This window comes from Plecotus auritus, assembly GCF_963455305.1.
Source record: "Plecotus auritus genome assembly, chromosome: 3".
Lineage (NCBI taxonomy): Eukaryota > Metazoa > Chordata > Mammalia > Chiroptera > Vespertilionidae > Plecotus > Plecotus auritus.
Genome location: NC_137772.1, coordinates 26,906,562 through 26,931,525, shown reverse-complemented (window position 1 = coordinate 26,931,525; position 24,964 = coordinate 26,906,562). Strand labels below are relative to the sequence as shown.

Here is a 24,964-nt window from a genome sequence, read left to right as displayed (position 1 = left end):
AACTTGAGGGAAGCCAAGGTCCAAAGCTATAAGAAAATTTTGGAGGGGTGGCAGACCAGAAGGTCTTGAATCAATTATCTATCAAGGAATCCAGAAAGTGAGGATAGGTAAAAAGAAAATTAAGAAGAATCCAGAGGGGGAAAAATCTGACTGCTATTTTACCAATATGCGTGGTTTGACTAACATCGAAGGACTGATAATAGGTCTGATTGGCCTATGTTAAGAGCCTAACCTGCATCCCCCCATACATACTCTATACAGACATGTTTAATTATTCAGCTGGTTAGTGAGCAGCTCCATGAGCAGGAATCTTTGCAGGGGTTGGGGTATAAAAGGATGACTGCCTTAGGATGCCATTGTTGTTTTAAAGAAGCTTTTCGTTTAGATGGGGAGATGCAAACATAGGAAAAAGCAAACTGTACTAGTTTGAATAGTTCAGGACCAAGTGAAGAACTCTGCATGACTAATAGAGGCAATCACTGTCTAAGGCACCCAGAGGATAGCTTGGGCACTGTGCATTGTGAGGAAGGCCAGACAGAAGAAGGGATTGATGCTGGGAACTAAAGTCTCAGTTGGACTAAGTAATAGGGACCCCATCTCCCTCCACACCTTCCCCTTATACAGCACATATTCAAACAATTACCTTCCTTAAGTATCTTCCTTCCAGACATCTTCAACCCACTCTCCCACCTGCCTCTAGGCATAGACCTCGGAGAGGAGGAAGCCACACTTAGCGGACCACACAGCCACATATTTACACAGCTCTTTGTATATACCAATTCTTAGGTTCAAAGCAAGCTGACATTTCCCTAAGACAATATTTTTACCAAAGGGAATACAATCTTAGCTCCTTTAATAGAGAAGACCCCTTAAGGAAGCCCTTATTTGATGATTTTTTTCAATTTCACTTCCAGAAAGACAGTGTAGAAAACATTTACATCTATACATATAGATGTGTATGTGTATATATGTGTATTGTACATGCTTGTGTATGCATATATTTGTGTGTTGTATTGGACAGAGTCTTGCTGATTAACCTAAACTGAATACCTACTATGTGCTAGCTCTATGTTGGAAATACATAACATAAATGAATTAGACATTCCCTGTTCTCCAGGGCTATAATCAAGTAGTACATGAGGCCAGAATGTTTGAAAATTAAAGTGCACTGGGAATAAATGAGGGGAAAGATGAAAGAAATTGCAATGGGTGAATCTGGGACTGTAAGAATTTATTTTAGAAATATTTCAGAATAGAGGTCAATGTCAGACATTTGTAAGAATTCAGAAAATCCTAAATTTAAAACTATTGATTGATTTGACTGTCTACTTACTAGTATATTATTGAATTTATTATTTTCCAGTCAGAATTTCCCACCAAATTGAAACTGTTGACTGAGATCAGTCATTTGTATTGTCTGAGCAGGAAAAATCCTGCAACAATTCACATGCCTGGTGATAGTTATGCCTAGAAACCATCAGTTGGAACATCAAAGTGTCTTTTGTAACTGTTCGGGGATTTTATCTCACTGGATTTCTGGCCTAATCTTTTATTTATTTTCCTATATATGTTCACACAGAATTTCAAAATAAATTCACTCTGCATTTTAAAAATATACACTGTGCATTACTTTCATGTTCAACATAAGCATATGAAAATTGGCATAATTAAAAAAACTGAATTGTATGCGTTCTTTTTTCCCAATTTATGGTTCAATCTTATACCATAAAACTCAGGGAGTTTTAAAAATACACATACTCTTTGTCTCTTCACATACTTCCTTTTGGAATGGCACATTAGAATCTTGGGGCAGGGAGGGGAAGAGAGGCACTATACTTACTCCTGAAGCCTTCCCTGCCTCATCAACCAATATTAGTTTTAAATAATCATGAAATTCAAATAATAGTTCAATGAGCTTTTCCACTCAGGTAACCAAAAAGAAAAGCCATATGGATATTTCTCTAAAGATTAAATATTTCTTTAGAGTTCAGCTTACCTGTATTATCTTTTAATAATTGTTCATTGCATTTGCTCATTCATTTATCCTCTTAAATATTTACTGAGTACCTCTATGTGCCAGTCACTCCTCTGAGCTTGATTAACAGAAAGAAAAAAACATATGCCTTTTTGAATGTTAGATTTTAATTCAGCATTTCAGGAAATTGTTTTAAAAAGTAAAATCTATACTATGTTAGCTGTTAATAGTGTGAGGAAAGATGAGAGAAAAAAAAGATAGAGAGTGGGGTAAGTAGAGCAGTCAAGAAAGACCTCACAGAGAAGGTGACATTTGAATGAAGATGTGAGTGAGCTGAAGGCAAGCCATGCACAGAATTGAGGATGAGCAGAGGGAATAGCTGGACAAGGCCCTCAGGCAGGAGTGTGCAAGGTGTGGAGTAGAGAGAGTTGAGGCAATGGGAGAGGCAATGAGAGAGGTCCAGACAGTGTGAGAGTTCAAGGCCACTGTGATGACTTTGGCTTTCAATCAGAGAGTAATAGGAAGCTGTTGGACTGCAGTGTTAACAGAATCACTGACTGCTGTGTTGAGAATTGTCTAAAGCAGGGGAATAAGAGCAGAAGCAGGGAAACAGGTGTAGAGACAAATTGCAATCACTCAGATGGAAAATTATGAGAGTTTTGACTAGGGTGGTAGCAACAGAGGTGCTCAGTAATTGTAAAGACCCTAGAGAACAAATGGTATTGTTAACAGAGGTTACTAAGGAAAAAAAAAAAAAAAACAGAAAAAAACACATGTCTTCTGATGGATCTTTGAGTATGCTTCTTAAAAATAAAAAATAAAATATTGGGGTGGGGTACAGGGGCGGGCTTGAGGGTGCCAATGAGTGGGGGATAAGAGGGACATTTGTAATACTACCAACAATAAAGAAGTATAAAAAAAAATTACCCTAGCCAGTTTTGCTCAGTGGGTAGAACGTTGGCCCGCAGTCTGAAGGGTCCCAGGTTTGATTCTGGTCAAGGGCATGTACCTTGGTTGCAGGCTCAATCCCCAGGGGACACATTGATGTTTCTCTCTCTGTCTCTCCCCCTCCCTTCCACTCTCTCTAAAAATTAATGGAAAATATCCTTGGATGAGGATTAACCAAAAATTTTTAAAAATACAATTACATGACTTCTAATATACTCTTCTGCATTTTCCTTTTTTATCTAATTTATGAACTTAGCTAATTACCTATTCAATAACCTCAATCACCCAATTTAAAAACAAAGTAGGGAAAATATATTGAAATTTACTGTATCAACTGCTTTCTAACAAGCAGTTCATGAAATGTCACATCTTCCATGTTTTCAAAAATTAAAAAAAATAAAGAATAGAGATAATTTTCAATTTAACTCTATGCCAAGCAAATATATAAGATGATTGGTTATAGAAAGAAGCATTGAACCTGTCAAAAAAGATGTGTACAAGTAGCATCTGTGGAGGAGGCAACTTGCCAGGAATATTTAAATATGCCTCAGGATGCTAAAAATGAGAACTTTTTCTAGAATATTAAATTATAAAACCTCCCACTCAGGAGTTCGGTCTTTATTTTTATCCAAAGCAAAGAATAACTGTGATTAAAATAAAAATCGTAGTTTGCATTTATTGAGCTGTTTTGGTTCTTTTCGAAGTTGTTCACCTATATCAGCGATTTTCAACCTTTTTCATCTCATGGCACACATAAACTAATTACTAAAATTCTGTGGCACACCAAAAAGTATATTAGATTTGTTTGCCGACCTGACAAGAAAAGAAAAAAAGGTATAATTTTGATTCATTCATACCAGATGGCTATTGTTGTGTTGGCTATTGTCATTTTTTTTGCCCCTCACTAAATAGTCAGGTATTGCATGGTTTAAAATCACTGACTTATATTAACTCTTAATGTTCATATAAACTTTTTTTCTTTATTAATTAAGGTATTACATATGTGTCCTTATCCCCCACATCCCTGTTTGAGATAGATATAATTATTATCTCCATTTTACAGATTAGAAATGAAGACACCCAAGGGTTAATAACAAGAATAGATTAAAAGAAGAAAAGATACAAGTTCCTCCTCCTGAAAATGATCAGTACTCCATTCTTTCATGTCTTTTGTTTCCCATATTTTCAGCCCCCAATAGATTTGATAATTATTGAGTCACAGTCATTTTCTAGATTTTGTATATTTTTTTTCTAAAATCAACAATTTCTCTTATCTGTAACTTACGAATTCTGCTATTCTCTTTCATGTTGGAAATCACACCAGATCAGGCATATTTTTATAAATAGGTAAGACTGTTATGATGATGGTAAATAGGGAGGTCTCCTGCCTTGTGTCCCAGAGAAAGGCCACTTTGATGCAAGTTACAGTGGGGCTCCAGATGTCAGGGTGTCTGTGTCAAGCTGGCCAGGGGGAGGCAGCACAGGAAGCCATGAGGTACTGGTGATTGGAAGGCCACTCTCTTCATAAAGCTCTCTCCAACCCATATAGTCAAACCTCAAATCCTACATTTAAAGTTGTTTTCTTCTAGTGTTGAAAGCTGTTAACATCAAACATCCCTATTAAAAGGTCAGTGCTTCAGGGAAGCAGCAGACAGCCATGACTTACCAGAGTATGGTGGGCTGTCTGGTGAAAGCAGGATAAAGACCTGGGCGTATGAGATAGATGTCTACAAACCAGCAAAAGGGATTAACAAAAGAACTAGAAGGACACCAAAGATTATAGTCATGTACCTAATGGCCTGCTTGTGTGTGAATGACAGAGAGAATAAAGAGGGAAAGGATACAATCTCATTTATAAAGAGATTAAAAGGAGATATTGACAATGATGACTTTATTGCTGTTCATATTTCAACTTGGAATCCTTCTTGGATGAGGTCTCTTGAAAAGTAACACCAATTCTTCTTTTCCTTCCTGGGGCCCTTTGACTGACCAGGCAGCTGGTACAGCTCCAAAGCAAGTTTGCTAAAGATGTATTTGGACTTCTAACAAAGCTGACAATTACTGTGTCCTCAGCTAATGCAGATAAAAAGCCAATACTACAATTTTTTGACAGCTGTGGACCTATCATGATTACTGACAATTCTGTAGGGAAATCAGAGCAGCCTATGATCCCTAGCTCTTGAGAAAAAAATGAGATATAGCTTGAAAGAGACACCACTGCAGGGCAGAGAGAGAGAGTGTGGAAGGGAAATGCCTCTATTCTATTCTGCGCTCTGCTTTCTACCAACCCTAGGGAGTAGTAACAAGCAACTATTGGAGCTTTAATTTAACCCACTGTTTAACTTGATGTCATAATCAGGCTGAAGTACACTCTACGCTGTGCAGAAAACAATCTCTAATAAAAAATTGTGTTGTGAAAAAGCACAAATTTTATGAAAACATTTTACACTAAAACAAAACAAAAAATGCTCTGTTATGTTATTAGTTGCCTAAATCCACTGAGATCTGTGGCACTGCCATGGGACCCAAAGGAAAAAGTACATTTCATGTTCCATGAATTTTCATTTGTATGACATCAGCATCCAGGACAGGAAGAAGCTATTTTGCCCACATGTTGTTGTTTAATATATGGTTGAAAACCACTTGAGTACAATTCAACTAAGAAATTGCTTCAGAGTGTGTTTATTTATTTATTTATTTTCTTAGCATTCAGTTCAAATCACAAAAGTCAAAACAAAAACCAGTTCAATTATTTGGGTTGTTTGCAGTTTGCTAATAGAAATAATATTTATAGTGATAACCTCTAAGGATAAATTCAAGGTTGTATGGGGGCTGATTTGCTCGAAGACTGAAAATGTATCATTGATTCTCTGCCATATAAAATACATCTAAACCTTCTTCCAATGAAGCAGCTCTTTAAATATTTAGCATGAGTTACTCTGTCTCTTCTGAATCTTCACAGTAGGGTAACAATTTTCCAGTCCTTTGTTGGGTCAGACATCCAACATGGCTAAAATTATCTTTTAATTACTGAGAATAAATTTATTTCATAGCTCTAGGTTTTGTTTGGAAATAGCTTTTGAAGATGCAAAGCCATTCACTTTCTGATTCCATTTTCAAAGCTTTGCATTTATACTATTTATAGAGAAAGGATTGTCTTAGAAAATGCATGTTCTTTGTTTAATTGACTGTTTGGTACCCTGTGGTCTATGCCTGCAAGCAGTGGGATGAACTCAGAAGGTCTAGAATTTACTGGTAAACATCCTGTACACTGTGATGGCTGTAGTATGGAGTAATACAGGCTCTCCTCTAACTGGGACTGCAGCAAACCCTGATCTTAGTGAAGTTTTCTTAGTTTAAACTTACAGGGAAGAGATATCCCACAGTACAATCTAAGATTGAACATACCAACATGCCTCATTATTATCCTTATAATGTAACATGACAAAAAGCAGTGGTTCCCAAACTGCCTACAGAGCCCAAGGTCCCTTACTTTGGGTGCCCTAAATGCTATGATTAGAGCTTGATGTGAAACTGACGGGAGTTTGAGACCTCCAACTCATCCCCATTTAAAGTAGAGCATCTATGCTTATCTGTTTTACATATTAGTTTCAAATCAAGGTTTTTTTTGGAAACATGATTCTTTTACTTTCCTTTCTTTACTCCCATGTTTTCTTCTTTTAAGAGCCCAAGTATAGTTATTAAGGTTACTTGCTTTGAAATCAGAAATAAGTAGATTCATATATGGCTTTTCCACTTACTAGTTCTATGACTTTATTGTCTTTGAAACATAGTTTTCTCATCTGTGAAATGGGATAATAATATTCATAAGAAAGTTTTTAGTATTAAATATGATAATGATTTCTTCATACTGCTAGAAAAGCTTTCTTCTCTCAGCTTCCTCAATACCACCTCTATCAGTTAGTGTTTGATCAGAGAAGTACAATCACTGTAATGAGTACTGTATAGAGCGAGAGCAGAGTGAACTTTATTAACACCTTGGATAAGTCAATATGGAGTCACTGTCAGTCACGACAGTTATGTCAAATGCTATGTCAAGACTGAGGTAATGGGGTGTAACAAGAATGCCCAGGATGCCTCAAACCACAAGTCTGGACACCTGGATGAGGATTCCATCTAGACACCAATATGAGTGGGACTTCTGCCTCTTGTGGGCTATAAGAACTCAGGTCTCCAGCCCACCTAGCACTGAGCTCAGCTGTACATGGGTCATGCTCAGAACTCTGCTGGACTTCCACTCCACAGGATGCCTGCCCACCACTGTAGTGCCTGGCTTGAATCCAAAGCCTGCCTTTCTAGCTGTGGACAAATGCCACCAGTGACAGGGACTTCGCATTGGATGAAACCCATGAGGACAAACTAGAGACTGTGACTGCAGGTGACTGCAGGATAGGCTGGGGTGTGGCACCAGATTCCCACACCTACATCTGCCCCCATCTGCCCCAGGTTTCCGCAACACTGAAGATGGAGATCCAGTGGGAGCTGGAGATGCCCATGGGCCTGGCTCCTACCAGAGGCATCAATGGCAGATAGCAGATCAGCAATACTCTGATATCATGGAGTACAAACTGTTCCTCTACTCTCCTCCACACTCTCTTCTCTTTACCTACAACCATCTCTGTAGATGATCTAACTATCCCTATGACTTTAACTACCACCTATATGTTGATGACTCCATGGTTTACCAGAATTTTCCTTGCCCTGACTTTTCTATGATTTATGTTGACATGCTATAACTGGAATGACAGAGACATGAAAAGCATGCCACTGGCACTCCACCCCTCATCAATGACAAACTTGGCTAGCAGACGATGGCAATCTTTATATTCTGGAGTGAGGACTCATATTGTTTTCATAGCACCCTGGCACCTACTACCAACCAATCAAAATGAATAAATGAAGATTTGGCTTAGCAGAAACTTGTGTAGAAAAGACTTAGAATTTACCGATAGCAAGTTCAATATGAGTGTAGATTATGTGGGTCAGGGTTGCCAGGCACATGCACAGGCACGCACGCACGCGTGCACACACACACACACACAAAGATTTAAAGGTATTGATAGAATGAATGGTGCACAAAGGTTGTGACAATTCTCTTCTACTTCCTGCTCATGAAACGCACTAGTGATTTGGCCTTCAGTCTGAGGGCTGCAGTTTAAGAATGTCATCAACAAATAGAAAATCCCATCTAGAATGTATAATACAGATGACACAGGGAACATGAGCCTATATTATAATGAACAACACTGTCAAAATGCCAGTGGACTTTCAGCCTGGTAAACAGAGCCTCAGGGGGTGGGATAACTTCATTCAAGTATTTTATGTATTTGAAAAGATGGGAATAAACTTGTGCAAAAAAGCAGAACTTGGGTCAGTGGGCAGAGTTCAATCATTTTATAAAATAATAGCCACCTAATATAAGCAAATACAAACTATTCTGATTGGGGAAAATTTGTGTTCCCTATGGGGTTTTGGACTAGATTAATGGTTTATCCAAAAGTTGTACCTTGGGGAGCTTTAGAAAATGCAGATTTCTAGATTCTGTTTTAGATTTACTGAATCACAATCAACTGGGCGGAGGCCTGAAATTTAGATGAGCTCTAAGGAGCCTTTCTTATTTCTGTGACTATTTCTAGTCACCTGTCAGAGGAAGTAGTATGAATAGTGGTTAGAGCATAGGCTCCTGAGTAGAATGTATGGATTTAAAATAGCTTTGTGATTTTAAGTAAGTCTCTGTACCTCAGTTTCCTCATCTGTTAAATCAGGATAATGATCGTGTCCACTCACAGGATATTGTGAAGAGTAAATGAGTAAATGGATAAAGTGCTGATACATGGCATACATAAGTATTAGCTTATTTTTTTTTAAACTGGAAGAGAACCAATTCATTCACAAGACATGTTGATTAATGAATGTTTAGAAAGTGGAAGAGAAAGAAATAATTCAAAACCAAATATCTCTTGTTTTTACTTTTATATTATTAATCATCTTTCAAAATTATTTCAGCTTTAGTAAGCATTATTACACAAACCATATGTAAATACTTCTTTGTGTTGCAAGGTTATCAAAGCATAAATATGAATATGAAGTTTACTTTATAGTAATTTACAATAGAATGTGTTGGGACTAAATGAGTCTATTTTGCTGAGATTTCTGTGTAGAATCAGATCCATCTAACTTTAAAAAAATGTGAAATTATATAATCTGATAAATTTTGATCAATGAATATACCCTGTGACTATCATCCCAATCAAGATATAGAATAGTTACATCACTCTGGAAAATTGTCTTATGTTTCATCCCAGTCAGTCTCCACCCCTAGAATGTGACTGTTCTGAAGTTCTGTTTTTGCAGGATAGCTTTGCTGTTCTTGAACTTTATATGAATAAAGTCACACAGTATGGGATCTCTGTATCTGAATTTTTTGCCTACACATTATGTTTTTGAGAATCATTTATGTAGTTGCATAACTCAGTAGATTTTTAAATTTCCATATTCCATTATACAAATACATCATAATTTGCTTGTCAATTCTTGTACTGATGGACATTTAGATTGTTTTGAGTTTTCATTCTTCAAATAAATGTCTAGGAGTAGAATTTCTGAGTCATAGGATAAAATATGTTTAACTCTATGAGAAATTGACAGTTCTCCCAAATAGTTTTACCATTTTACAGTCTTCTCAGGAATGTGAGAATTCCAGATTTCCCACATAGTGATTTACATTTGACATTTTTGTTTTATTTGAAAGTAGTAGTTGTAGAAGGTGAGACAGTATTTAATTGCTCTTTTAATTTTTATTTCCCTGGTGAGTGACAAATGATGTTGAGCACCTTTTCATGTGCTTATTGATCATTTTTTGGTATTTTTTAATGACATATCTGATCAAGTATTTTGTCCTTTGGAAAAATTGGGTTGTCATTTTTAATTGATTTATAGGAGTTAATTGTATATTCTGGACACAAGGCCTGTATAAAATATATGTATCCCAAATAGTTTTTCCTAGGATGTGACTTAACTTTTTGTTTTCTTCTCTTTGTCTTAATCCCTTCACCTTTTTAATTTTTTGTCTTCTTAATGGTGTTTTCTTAATGAGTAGAGCAGTGGTTCTCAACCTTTCTAATGCCGCGTCCCTTTAATACAGTTCCTCATGTTGTGGTGACCCCCAACCATAAAATTATTTTTGTTGCTACTTCATAACTGTAATTTTGCTACTGTTATGAATTGTAATGTAAATATCTGTGTTTTCCGATGGTCTTAGGTGACCCCGCTGCTGTAGAGCCTAAGACTATCAGAAAACAGAGATATTTACATTACGATTCATTAACAGTAGTAAAATTACAGTTATGAAGTAGCAACAAAAATAATTTTATGTTTGGGGGTCACCACAACATGAGGAACTGTATTAAAGGGTCACGGCATTAGAAAGGTTGAGAACCACTGGAGTAGAGACTTTTAATTTGTATAAAATCCAATTTATCATTTTTTATGTTCAATATGTTTTGTTTCCTAAGAAATCTCTACCCCAAGTTCATAAAATGTTCACCTGTATTTTTTTAGAAGCTTTATAGTTTTAGTCTTTATATTTAAATCTATAATAAGTCTGAATTGTAAAGTGAGTTATGAGGTAGAAGTGATGTAAGTCCTTTGGTTTCACACATTTATGTAGTCATTCCAGCACCATTTGTTGAAAAAGATTTTCCCCTCTTTGAATTGTCTTACACCTTTGTTTTAAATCAATGAAGGTGGTCAAAAGGTAGAAACTTTCAGTTATGTGATAAATAAGTACTGGGGATGTAACACGCAACATGGTAAGTACTAGTAGAGTTAACATTGATGTATGATATATTTGAAAGTTGCTAAGAAAGTAGTAGATCCTGTAATGTCTCATACAAGGAAAAAAAAACATTTTTCCTCTTTTCTTTTTGTATCTATATGAGATAATGGATGCTAACTAAACTTCTTGTAGTAGTCATTTCACAATATATGTATGTCAAGTCATTATAGGGCACAATTAAACATACCGAGCTGTATTGCCAATTATATCTCAACTAGAGGCCCGGTGCATGAAAATTTGTGCACGGGGGAGGGGGGAGTCCCTCAGACCGGCCTGCCCACCCCCCCTGCCATAGTCCGGGAGCCCTCATGGAATGTCCTACTGACAGCTTAGGCCCATGGGGAGCGGGCCTAAGCGCAGTCTGGCCTCCCTCTGGGGGAAGCGACCGGCAGATCAGGTATATAGATATTTTCTAGAAGCAGCATGGACTCCTTCCTTATTTCTTTCTTCTGTGGTTGGAGAACAGGGGACTAAAAGGTGGAGACAGAACTGTGGCCAGGCCTGGGGCTTTTGTAGGCAGTGGAAAGAGGGAGAGGGCTGGGTAGACACATTTCCTTTGATTGATTGTCCTCCCTTCCTCTGAGCTCCTCCCTCTATTTTTTCCTTCTCATGGTGGACGCTCAGGCCTTGGACTGACCAGAGCCCAGCGACGGTGGTGTTCAGCCCCCTCCCTTCTCAGCTGAACGTACAGCCGCCTTGCATTCCAAGCGGGGCTGTTTTCAAGTGACTAAAGCACTGGGAATCCACAGCTCCCAGCCTCTCCTCTCTCAGCTTCCTCCTTGGGTCGGTTGCAAAGTTCACCGAGACACCGAAGCAGCTCTGCGTAGGGGCGGGGGACACACGCAGGCAGTGCCATGTCCCAGGTCAGGGACACACGCAGGCAGTGCCATGTCCCAGGTCAGGAACACAGGCAGGCAGTGTCACATCCTTGGCCAGGGATGCAGGCAGGCAGCTTCATCTCAGTGCTGGCCGGGACATTAGCACTGGGCAGGCCTGGGCGTACCTCCGCTGGGAGTTGAAGTCCCTGCCCCTGTCCCTGCCCCCCTGCTCCTGTGCATGCGCAACCCACTGACTGATCCTGACTTGGACACTGTAACAGACAAAATGGCATATTACGTCTTTATTATATAGGATTGACCCTTGTGTGTAGGTCTAGTTCTGGACTCTCAATTCTGTTCCATTGATGGAATATTTTCCATTCTTTTGCTAATGTAAGTAATACTTTTATGATTATATTAAATTTTATAGCAAATTTTAAAGTCCTCAAGTATGAGTCCCCAAACTATTTTCTTTTTCAAAATTGTTTTGGCCATCCTAGTTACTTCAATTTCCACATAAATCTAGCAAATCACTGGCATATTTCTACAAAGAGCCTGTTGAAATTTTTATTGAGTTTTCATTGAATCTATATGACAGCTCATATCTTAACAATAGTGATGTTTTTTAGCTCATAAATATGGCATATATATATATATATATATATATATATATATGTATTTAGATTTTTTTTAATTTCTCTCAAAAATGTTTTCTGGTTTTCAGTTTTGTATAACTTTTATTAAATTTATTCTTAGGTATTTTATAATATTTTAATACTATTATGCTGGATTTACTTTTTTTAAAAAATTTTCCAGTTCTTTGTAGCTATTTAAAAAATACAATTGATTTTTTGCCGAAACCGGTTTGGCTCAGTGGATAGAGCATCGGCCTGCGGACTGAAGGGTCCCGGGTTTGATTCCGGTCAAGGGCATGTACCTTGGTTGCGGGCACATCCCCAGTGGGAGGTGTGCAGGAGGCAGCTGATCGATGTCTCTCTCTCATCGATGTTTCTAGCTCTCTATCCCTCTCCCTTTCTCTCTGTAAAATATCAGTAAAATATATATATTTTTAAAAAAATACAATTGATTTTTTTTCTATTGGCCTTGTGTATTGTGACTTTACTAAATTTGTTTATTTTAGTGGCTATTTTATAGGTCCCTTAGGATCTTCTATATAAGCAATCATATCTTCTACAAATACAAACGATTTTACTTCTTTATTTTCAATCTGAAAACATCCTTTTCTTTTTCTTTTCTATTGCACTGCTTAGAATCTCCAGTGCAATACTAAACAGAACCAATAAGAGTGACATTCTTAGCTTTTTGCTTACCTTAGGAAACTGTTCACTATGTTACCATTTAATATAACATTAGCTGTAAGTTTTTCATGGGTGCTCTTTATTAAAATAAGAAAGTTCTTTTCCAGTTTGCTGAGAATTTTGATCATGAATGGATGTTGAAATCTGTCAAATGATCTTTTCTGCAGCTTTTAAAATTATATTATTTTCTCATTTTGTCTGTTAATAAGTGAATTATATAATTTCATTTTTAAGTGTTAAACCAATCTTCTCTCTTGCAACAAATAAACTTGATTATGATATATGTATGCACATATACATATATCATAATGAATCTATGAATGTATATATGCATATATACATGCATGTCTGTATATATCCTGTGTTTCTAATTTGCTAATTTTTTAAAATATATTTTTACTGATTACAGAGAGGAAGGAAGAGGGAGAGATACCAACATCAATGATGAGAGAGAATCACTGGTCTGCTGCCTCCTGCATACCCCCTACTGGATCCTTTAGTCCACAGGCTGCCACTGTATCCACTGAGCCAAACCAGCTAGGGATGATTTGCTAAATTTTAAAAGATTTTTATGTCATGCTTATGACAAATATTGGTTTACAATTTTATTTGCTTTTGGAGTCTGTTAATTCTTTTTGTTAGTGTTATACTGGCTCAAAAACAAGTATGGAAGTGTTTCTTTCTCATCTCTTCACTGAAAGAATTTGCATAAGTTGATAGTATATAATCCTTTAATGTTTGACAGAATTCTCCAATGATAGCCTCTGGGTCTAGAGCTCTTTTCTTGCTTTCTTCTGGGTTAATCAAATAACTTTACCATCCTATTTAATTTTCTCTATAGGCTCCATAGCTTTATGTCCTTGTATTTGTTTCTAGTGGAATAGAGTATGCACCCTTAAATGACCACTGTCTATTTAGAGTTACTATTTACCATTTTATGCAAAAGATAATGATCATTCAATAGTATTGTCCTACTCCTATTCATTCTTATGTTATTGTTGTCATGTATTCACAATATAATGTTACAGTTTAAATCGTTCACTTTCTTCAAATAAATTCAGAATAAAAATATAGATATCCACATATTGATCATTTATGGTGTTCTTTATCTTTTCCTGTAGATAGGAGTTTGTCTTGTGTTTTTTTGCCTGCCATCTAAAGGACTTTATAAGCCTTTCTGTGATGTGGGTCTGCTGGAAAACTGTTCTCTTAGTGTGTTTTTTTTTTTAAATTTTTAAAAATATCTTTATTGATTTCAGAGAGGAAGTGAGAGGGAAAGAGAGATAGAAACATCAACGATGAGAGAGAATCATTGATTGGTAGCCTCCCGAACCTCCCCCAATGGGGATCAAGCCCACAACGCAGGCATATGCCCTTGACTAGAATCGAACTCAGGACCCCTCAGTCCACAGGCTGACACTCTATTCACTGAGCCAAAGCAGCTAGGGCTGTTCTCTTAGTTTTTATTGAAAATATTCTTATTCCACTTTCAATTTTGAAGGATGTTTTTGCTAGATATAGAATTCTGACTTGACAGTTTTGTTTAGTTTAGTTTCTTTTTTTCACCACATTTTGTTCCTTGAATAGTCCCGGCTGATTTCCACTCCTACCTCTCTATGTTTTCTGTTTACTCTTCCTGGACAACCCTTGAACTAGTTCTTCAATCACAGCTTAATTCTCATTCCCTTTGTTTCATATCATACTTCTCAGATAACTCTTGACCATGCTACCAAAAATCAACCTTCTTCTCTGGTTCTTTCTCATTATTCTGTTTACATTCTGTGTGACACTTTCACAATGTTTAATTATGTTTTTCTTTCTTTACTTGTTTCTTGTGTTCCTACCTGACTAGCTCCATAAATAATTTTATTCTGCCTGTTTTATTCTCTCTTACATTCTTGGCATTCAGCAAAATAACTGGCATCATAATAAAGTCATAATGATGTTTCTCTAATGTAGAATGGATACATCTAAAGTTTCAGGGACATCTAAAGTCTAACTTTGCTAGACTTGAAAAGACAGAGTAGTCACATACTGCTCAACCCTCCAGGACCATCTATTCTACATACTGTACTCGGGAATATAAATACAAAAGCGATGCATCTTCAGGAAGCTTTTTCCAATTCCTGAGTTAGAAACAATTTTCTCCCCTAGTTTCTGGGACACTCTACTCATCCAGACTGTGGTACTTGTTATGATCTACCTAACACTATTGACATTTGTATTCATATATCCTCTCTCCAACTGGACTGTCAGTTCCTTGCAGTCAGGGACTATATTTCCTAACACATATTGACAATCCTGCAGAAATAACCTTTAGGTCTACAGAGGTTTTATGGATACTCTTAATGGTATTGCACTGAAAATGAGTTAAATAGAAAAGTTAGCATTTTTGTTTAATAAGACTCTGGTTCTCTGAGGAAGAAAGAGCTGTATAATTCCAAAGTATTTGGCTTTCAACTGAGCATTAATAAAGCCCTAAGTTCCCAATAAGGACACTGTGTCATGTGTTGGGGAAGACTCCTCTGCTCCTTTGCTGCCTTTGTTCTTGTTTATATGCACAGCCTTTCTAATTTATACTCCCTGTAGTTTGCATCACAATAAAGTGACAAATATTTCCTGCCCACGCCTCTGTTTGGCTGCAGAGCATGAAAAGTTTAATGGAAAGTAAGAGATCAGAATATTTTTTTAGATTTGTTGGTGATCTTAAAAGTGCCTATTTTTAAACAAATATTTACGCCTGCTGCCAAGCTGAACCTCCATTTATTATGAGGAGACCTTTGATTAGTCTGTAGTCAGAAGGGGACCTGTATAAAAAGTAGTTACCATTTATTATGAGAAGATTGATGGAGAACTGTGGAGTGAGAAAGGCTAGAAGCTGGCTTTCATATTCTGATTCCATGCATAAAAGGGGAGATAAGGTTTTAAACAACTCATATGCATGCTGGTTGTGATAACTTACAGTCTCTGGGTTTGGGGACTATGGTAATTTGCTCAATCATGCACACCTATTAAATTAAAAAGTGATATAAGCACAGCTCTTTTTTATAGAATAACATTTTATTCTGACAAATTCAGGTTACCAAAAGACATATGAGTCTATGGGGCAGTACTTGTTAAAGCGTGTGTGTATGTTGAGGTTTGGAGTTACTAGTCTGAAACTTCTTGTATATTCCCAGGCCATATCCAAAACTTATAGAATCAGAATCTCCAGAAGTTGTGCCTGAGAATCTACATTTTAGCGACATAACTGGAGGCTGTATCCACACACAGAAGTTTGGGAGTCACTGCTTAAGCCTAAGGGAATAGAGAGACAACAGTTGTCTGTTTCATCTCTGAATCATCAGTCTGTACCTGGAAAGTTTTGAGTCCCTTAGATTACTTCCCAAAAAGGTCCCAGAGATCTGTGGCTTTGATACCATTGTGATTAGCTATTTATTTTCCCATAGGTTTCAGGTGAGAGAGAAGAACTCTTCCCACAGCTCACATGGAGGAGGATAAGTAAAACACAGTACTGTATAGCTCCCTTTTAGAAACTCTCTACCTATTTCTTTCTATCTCTTTTTTAGACTTGTGGTGAATGATCAACTTGGGACTGGAAACTGGTTCTTGATCACTTCCTTTGGATGCCCTGAATTGTGGCCCTCATATTCACTTTAGTAATGTGGGTGTAGTTAGCATCTATGTCTTAGGACTTCAACTTAGGGCTTCATCTGTACATTGGGACAGAAATAGTTCCGTTTTAACACCTCTTTGAAATCATAATAATAGCTAATTTATATTGATCATTTGTTATGTGTCAGTCATTCTTTCACACGTTTTTCCTTAGTCTTCCCACAATCATATAAGAAAACAGAAGTACAGAGAAGTCAAATAATTTGTATAATTGCACCCAGATATCAGGTCATAAAATTCTTCAAACAATATGTGCCCTTGACCAGAATCGAACCTAGGACCCTTCAGTCTACAGGCCAATGCTCTAGCCACTGAACCAAACCAGCTAGTGCTAACAATGTGCATTATTTTCCTATTAAGAATTTTGTCTCTTAGAAAATACTGTGCATTCATCAGAAAAAATTTCTATAGTTGTTTTATAGTCTGGTTTTTACAATGGTAAGACATTGAATTTTGGAGCAAAATTAATAAAAACAACTCTTACTAAGAATTTTAATATATCTTATTCACTTAATTTTTATAACAACCTTGTGATGTGGATGGTCTTGTCTTCATCTTGCAGTTGAAGGAAACTGAGGCTAGGAAGAAATTATATGACTTCCTCTAGATCATACAATCAGGAATGATTGGAACCAGGATTTAAATCTGAAGTTTCAGATCTTAACTCTGAGTTTCCTTTTCTCTCTGCTCTGCTGGGACACACCATCAGAAGGAATGTGTTCAATTGTGGGTCTCTGAGCTGTGGCAAATGTTTAAAGTTGTTTTGTTGAAGCTGCTTTATAATATGTTGACTCTAGATGAGTCAATATTACAAAGGAATGAGGTTTTTAATAACTTCTTTGGAAACAGAGAGCATCTTATTCATCTTAGAATCCCCAGTGCCTGGTCCAAAGTTGATCCTCTATTAATCAACTAATTAAATGAATAAATAAGTACATAAATAGATAACATTCTTTTAAACTCTCTCGTGGGAAGTAAGCTTTCTTGTGAAATAGATTAATATATGATTCCTCTGAGTAGTTACATTTTATAAGATGATCCTGAAAGAAGAACCCAAGTGAATGTTGTGTAAGTTGTTTTCTGACTCTGCCATTGGAGTAGTTGTGGAGGAGGAATTGAAACAGGTATTCTCTGGAGTCTCAAGTTTCATGCAGATAAGACAGCTTACCATCTCTATCTGCCTCGAGAAAGAGTAAACTGCTTCTTTGCTTAGGTTACAAAATTTCCAGAACCATTTTATATCAAAAATATGTTTTAATAATGTCAGCCACCTATAAATGGAGCAGGCACCTTCTAACATATTCAGAGGTATACTTCTGCTAAGAGACTTGTTGACTGGGCTCTGGAAGGAGGGATCAAAATGCTGTTGGTAGGATGGACCAGATAACCACTAAGATATTCTGTCCCTGAACTTTGGGAGATTCTAGAATTTATTCAGGTGGTTGAAGACAAGGATGCAGCTAATGTGGTCTGTCTGTTGTCCACAGGTCTGAGGCGCAATTACAGATGTACTATCTGCAGTGTCTCTCTAAACTCAATAGAACAGTATCACGCCCACCTGAAAGGATCTAAACATCAGACCAAGTAGGTATTTTCATACTTTCACTCTTTAGTGCTTTTGTTTGTGGTTTTTAGATGACAGTTAAAGGCTAACCATTGTAATTGTTTCTGCATTTAAACTGCATCTCTTTATCTCCAAAGTTCCCTTGATAGTGTTTCTTCAGAAGCTTCCCAAGTCTGCTTAGTGCTATTTGAAGAATGGCTTTTTCTCCTTTGGGGGCACAAATAATGATAGGCTTTCTTCTTTCATTTTCAAGGACAGTTCAGCACATTTTTTTATAAACTTCAGGAAACATTTATATCTATTCTAAGGGTTTTTAAATAAACAATGTTATCTCTATTTGAATGATGTGCCAGATTTTGGTGTTATGTCAAATTCCACGAATGTCTTCTACCACTTTCCATTTCTAGATGAATGTTGTTAATTAGTATAGAAACTTAGCAAATCTTATGCTAAGTATTTCCAATTAAATGTAAGCTTATTTCATTATTTTAAAAGAAAGTCTCCTGATTTTAAACCTAAAAAGGCTAATCAGGCATAATTTCACCTATATTTATACTTTGCATCTCTTTAAAAGTGAATGATGTTAGCTTTGAGGGCATTTTTAAAGTAGCTGCTAGGACTGCTAATAAAATCTAACAAAATAGAACAAATACACAAGGAATATCTCAAAAGTATATAATTTTCCTGAGTGTAATTGTTTTCATTTCTCTCCTATTTATCAGCAGAATCATTTAACAGATTTGACTGTACCAAGGCTTCATAAATAATAAATGATGTATTTAACAAACATTTATTGAGCTCCACTATGTGTCAGACTCCGAGGTGTGCACTGGGAAATAAAAGATGAATTGACCCAGGCCTGCCTCTTGTGGAGCTGTCTGCCAGGTGGGGGGTGGGGAAGGGGACAGCCATGTAAACATACAGATTCTTCTCTAATACCACGTGGACACCTAGAGCTTTGAGTTCTAGGGAGAGAGCAACCAGGGTAAGTTTATAGGGGTGTTGGTGCAGAAGTTGATAGATAAGGTTGAAGTCATGGTCTGATGCTGCTCACCATCAGAACCCTGGTTCCTAGCACAGCACTTCATGCCTATTAAGGGGTTCATAAACATTTTAGATGGAATGAATGTGTGATTTTAAAGTACGAGTAACAATTTTTCATGCAGGCATGTGAGGAAGGTGCATTCCAGGCAAGGAAATTTCTTTGCAAGGATATTTTAAAGACACAGGTCACAGGGGATCTGATGTAGGTGAGGAAATATAAGCCTAGATTTGGTTACTGATTCTCAGTCTCTTCATCCATTTTGTGCTGTCTCATGAGTCAAAGCCACTTGCATGATTGACTTTACTCTGATCCACCCTAGAGTACTTTTATCAAGGGAATTCTGCAAAAAAATTTTTCTCTGATTTGTTATAGAATACCTAGAGTGCTTGTTTTGATTATTGGACACTGCTGTCCCCTCCTCCTCAAAATAGTCTATTCATCATCTCTCCAACTTTGTAAGAGGCACCATATAAAATCTAATTAACATGCATCGAATCTACACACCAGGACTTTGCAAGTAGCTGCAAAAATAAGTGGCAATCTTTTAGAGTCATGTATTTATTACTCTTGATATAGATAATATTAATATGTTATCATATAATATAATATATATTTGTAATGTAAAAAGGTAGACAGTGATTTTGAGTCTCATAAATCATGTAAATAACTAATGCAGACAGTATCTCCAGCTTTGGGAGAATTTCTGTCTATGAAATGTGCTATGTGCACATATAAAACTTTACTTGCCAGAATATGTGCCAGCCATCTTCACACCTATTATCTCATTTAATCCGCTTAACTACCTTGAGATAAATACTATTGACCCATTGTTTTCTATGAGAGCACTAAGGATCAGAGAGACAAAGCAACTTACCCCACAGCACCTTGCCAACAAATGGCAGATCCCGGACTGAATCTCGCAGTGTGACTCATGTTTCTGCTGCTTTCATTTCAGTTAGTTACCACACAGGCATGGGATGAAAGACTGCCAATAAAGAGTACTATGATGAATTTTTAGTACTTCCCTGGTGGGATTTAATAATTATATGTGACTTCAGAAGGGTACTTCTCCTACTGTGCAATCTTCTTTCCAATAAACACATTTTTTTCTACCTCAAGCACAAGGTTGCTCTCCCTCTGAAGAGTGAAATGAGGGAAATATGAAGAAAATAATTGTAATAGCCTTGTCCTACATGCTTCTTTCATCTGCCCTCATACCTAGTTTGGATTGTGTGTGTGTGTGTGTGTGTGTGTGTCCTTGTTTATGAGCTACATCATTCCATAATTTTTTTTGTAACATTCTTGTCCAGTTTAGTATCAAAATATATGCTGACAGCATTAAACAAGTTGAGAGGTCTTCTCTCTATTTCTGATCCCTGATTGAGTTTGAGGTAAATTGCTATTATTTCTTAAGTATTAGGAAGAACTAACTGATGTAGCCATCTGGACCTGGAGTTTATCATATGGGAATATCTTTACTAGAATTTTAATTTCTTTAATAGAGCACTGTTCATATTTTCTATTTATTCTTGGATCAGTTTGAATATGTTGTTTTTCAATGAGTTTGCCCATTTATGTAAATGTTAAAGTGTCTTGATATATAGTTGTTCATGATACGCTCTAATTTTATTTTTGTCTGGAAGATGGTTTTCATTCCTGACATTGTTTATTTGTGCTCCTTCGTTTTCTTGTCTATTGATCAGTTTTGTTAGAAATATTTCAATATTTATTTGCTTTTGTTGAATGAGTGTTGGGTTTGGTGATTTTCTCTATGTACAGTTAGTTTCTATCATTTTAAAATTATCTTCATCCTACTCCCTTTGGATTTAATTTGCATTCCCCCCCTAGCTTGTTAACATCAAAGTATAGGTTATTAATTTTTCAGTGTTTCTGTTTTTCTAATATATGCATTTAAGGCTCTCAATGTGACACTACAAATTGCTTTTGCTATATTCTGCAAGTCATCTTTTTGTATTCCTATTAAATTGGCACTTTTTGTCACCATGAAATGGCTTTCCTTCTTACTGGCAATACTTTCCTTAATGTATACCAACATCAGCTATACCAACTCTTCAAAGCTTCCCAAAATGTTTTCTTTAAACTTTATCCAGCTTTTATTTTGTTCTCAGGTGAAAGGTTAGCATTATACCAATTATGCTATTAGGGCTGAAAATGGAAATCAGCCACTGAAATGGTTCCTAACTATTCTAATCTGACCAATTAAAACAACTAAGTATTAAGGTGTCAGCAATGTTCAATGTCATATACTTATATTTTTACTAATAATTTCCAGTAAAAGTGTTGAGATGAGTAAATATTATTAAAACATGTAGTGCAAAGAGCACTGACTTTTAAGTCAGTAGATTTTATTCTAGTATAACTTTGCCACTGAGTGATCTTGGGCACTGACAAACCTTTAAGTCTCAGTTCCCTTATAGATAAATGAATAGTGATGACAAGAACAGGGCAAATGTGTATCTACTTTCCATGCCTTCCTCATGATCTGAGTACTCTTTCCTTCTCATCCTGAATTCAGTCTTAACATTCTTAAAACAGCTCCCCAATTAGCTTTCACCATTTTATTAGAACTATAATGTGTCCCAATAAATTATGTCCACCCAGAACCTCAGAATGTGATGTTATTTGTATATAGGGTCTTTGCAGATATAAATAGTTAAGAATATCAAGATAGAATTATTCTGGATTTATTGTGGGCCCTAAATCCAATGCCTGGTATCTTTATGAGAGAAAGGAAAGGGAGAATGGGACACACAGAGAAGAAGGCCATGTGAAGATGTAGGTAGAGATTGGGGTTATGTTTTCACAAACCAAGAACACCAGGAACCAGCAGGGTCTGGAAGAGGCAATGATTGATTTTTCTCTGGAGCTTTTTGAGGATGTGCCCTGCTGATACCTTGATTTCAGACTTCTGTTCTCTAGAATTGTGAGAGGATAAATTCCTGGTTTTGAAAAAAATGTTTTTATATTGATTTTAGAGAGGGAGGAAGGGAGATGAAGAGAAACATTGATTGGCTGCCTTTTGCATGCCCCCCACTTGGGATGGAGCCTGCAACCTGGGCATGTGACCTGATTGGGAATCTTCTTGGTGCATGGAACAATACTCAATTGAGCCACACAGGCTGGTACATTTCTATTGTTTTAAGCTATGCAGTTTATGGTCTTTTTTTAGGGAAGCCTGAGGAAAGTATTACAGTGTAAAACCTACTTGACTTATTCCACAAGTATCCCTTTAGGCAACTTCTTATCATGCCTATCCCAATGACAACGACTGTGGTGATGCTGATGAAGAAGATGGTGATGATGGTAATGGTGCCACCACTGATATGCATGGGGTGGAACTTCTCTTTGAGTGGAGTACAGGAACACATTAAAATGCTTTGAAAGTGATGTCATATCTAGTATGTGCTCTTTACTGTAGCAATGATGATTTTTTTTCTTTTTTTTGGCAAATTCATAAACAGGAAAATGGCAGTCAAATTTTACTCCATTGTTAAAGATAAATATTAAGTAGCTAATGAGACTAAGGGTTTAGAAATGCAAATGATCACACTGACATCTAAAGCAATTGCCTATTAATAGATTCTTCAGTGTTTCCAGGGGAGCTAGTCTGTCAATTAGTACAAATGATTAAAATGAAATTTAAAGGCAGATGAGTACAAACCATAGACTAATGACCAATTCTCATGTAATGTACTTAAATTTGAGATTAGGGAACACTTCAAGCCTTAGGACAATATATTACCTAGAATAAAGGATATAAAAGTTGTCATTACTTACTTTGATGCTTCAGTTGGTTGAGAATGACACACAAGTGTCTAAGAGAATTAATCAGACTGATCAGAACTTAGCAGCAATTTCTAAATTTGCTTTTTCCTTTTATGGGAAGCCTTAAATGGTATCCATTGCTTTTTCTGCAGATTTACTCTTCAACTTGGTGAATCTTCTAGACAAAGCCTTTATATTATTCAGTTTCCCATTATGTTCATTTATTTGTGAAGTGATTGAATGGATATTTAGACTAATTTTCAGGGCTTAAAACCCCAAGAAACACGAAAGAAAAAACAACAACAATGAATGTACTTCAAAGGCTGAAAATATAGATGTTCTTTGTGGAATTTTCAATGTAGTTTACTGGCACTAAAGAAAAATTTTCATAACCAAAGGGTTTGGGATTTTGATACTGTGCTATATTTTTTTTTCATGAGAAAGTTTTCTTTTCTGAAAAGTATAAAAGTTCAGTAAAGTTTTGAGATGAGCAGGACATAAGATAGTATTGAAAATAGAGCTGTCCTTTCCCAAAGTATGTCAGGTTATTTCTCGTTAATTGATAATCATTTGTAAGGTGCTTGGAAAGGTTTGGAATAAAGAGCAAAATCTAGACTCCAAGGAAATTGCTTTGCTTATCTCATTTTATGACTCTAGCTGTGCAAAATAGCTCTTCTAGAAAGCAGAGACCATGGAGTGTCACCAAATCTTTCTAGCCCAGGGCACTCTTAGACACTGTAAATAGGGTGCCTATAGCAGCACAGAGATGAGAATGTGGCAAACCCTGTGGGTCAAAGGATGTTCTTTTTTTAGCCCTGTTTTTAATAGAACATTCTAGTCTACTATTGTCAAGAGCCCTCCCTTTTGATGGAAGGCCTCTCATGAAACAGAGTACAACTTCTCAAATGAAACACACTGTGGCCTTTAGGGAGAAGAAATCCAGAGAAGACAGGAAAAAACACACAAAACAAACCCATATCTTTCTCAATATATAGCACTAATGCACAGGCAATTCTAACAGCTCTATTTTTCCCAGTCTCACTTGCATGCGTTTTCTATATATGCCATACCTAGGGATACATTATAATTACAGTATGTGAATAAATTAGGCCTTTGGCAGGGTTGGAAAGAACTAAATGGGAAGCACCTTCATTCTGTCATATTATTTCTAGAATTACTGATGACATCTAATATTCCTTAGCTCACTCATTTTCTACCCACCTCTTTCTTGGGGGACTTGTAATCATTATTTTGTCTTGCTTGAAATTTGTATGAGTCATGGCTGTCTCCAGAGTGGTTCTGAGCTGGTAATTTAATGTCCCAGATTTAACTGTAGGCCCATTGAAACCTCTCAGTTCTTTGTCATGCTGCTTCAGATAGTCATCAGGACCAATCACCAACCTGACTTGGTGCTGAAAAGTGCATCCAGAAAGAGAAAAGAACTGGAAGGAGGATGGTGGAGCTCAATAGGTCTGGCTGAGGGTCAGACAACCAGAGCTCCAGTGTCAGTCCTGCTTCTCACACCCTGTGTGGCTTTTAACCACTTTAAAACATTATTTGAAAATCCACCTATTGAAATGCAATATACATACAATAAAATGCACAGGTTTCAGGTATATAATGTGTTGGGTTTTGACAGTTTATACACCATGTAGCTACCAGCCCAATTAAAATAGAGAACATTTTCACAACCATCAAAAGTTCCCTTGAGCCCCTTTGCAGTCAGTCCCCCATCCCAAGCAAACAGTTTCTGATTTCTGTCACCATAGCTTAATTTTGCCTGTATCGAACTTAATACAATAATACATTATGAATTCTTCTCCTTCTGCATTCTTTTTCTCAACATAATGTTTTTGGGATTCATTCACATTGTGGCATGTATCAGTTCTTCCTTTCCCCTCACTGAGCTTCAACATCTTCATTTGACAGGGAGTTGGAATATGGAGTAGTCAAGTCTCATCAATTCTAACATTCGC

The 24,964-nt window shown here is 36.7% G+C and overlaps 1 protein-coding gene across 3 annotated transcripts in view; it reads left to right on the top strand.

Annotated features, from left to right (window-relative positions):
- Positions 1–24,964, top strand: part of ZMAT4 (zinc finger matrin-type 4) — a 421,249-nt gene that overhangs the window by 266,279 nt on the left and 130,006 nt on the right. For all 3 annotated transcript variants that reach the window (XM_080658638.1, XM_080658636.1, XM_080658637.1), the window contains one exon: positions 18,081–18,177. In XM_080658638.1, coding sequence (XP_080514764.1) covers positions 18,081–18,177 — 97 coding nt within the window. The remainder of the gene's footprint in view (positions 1–18,080; positions 18,178–24,964) is intronic.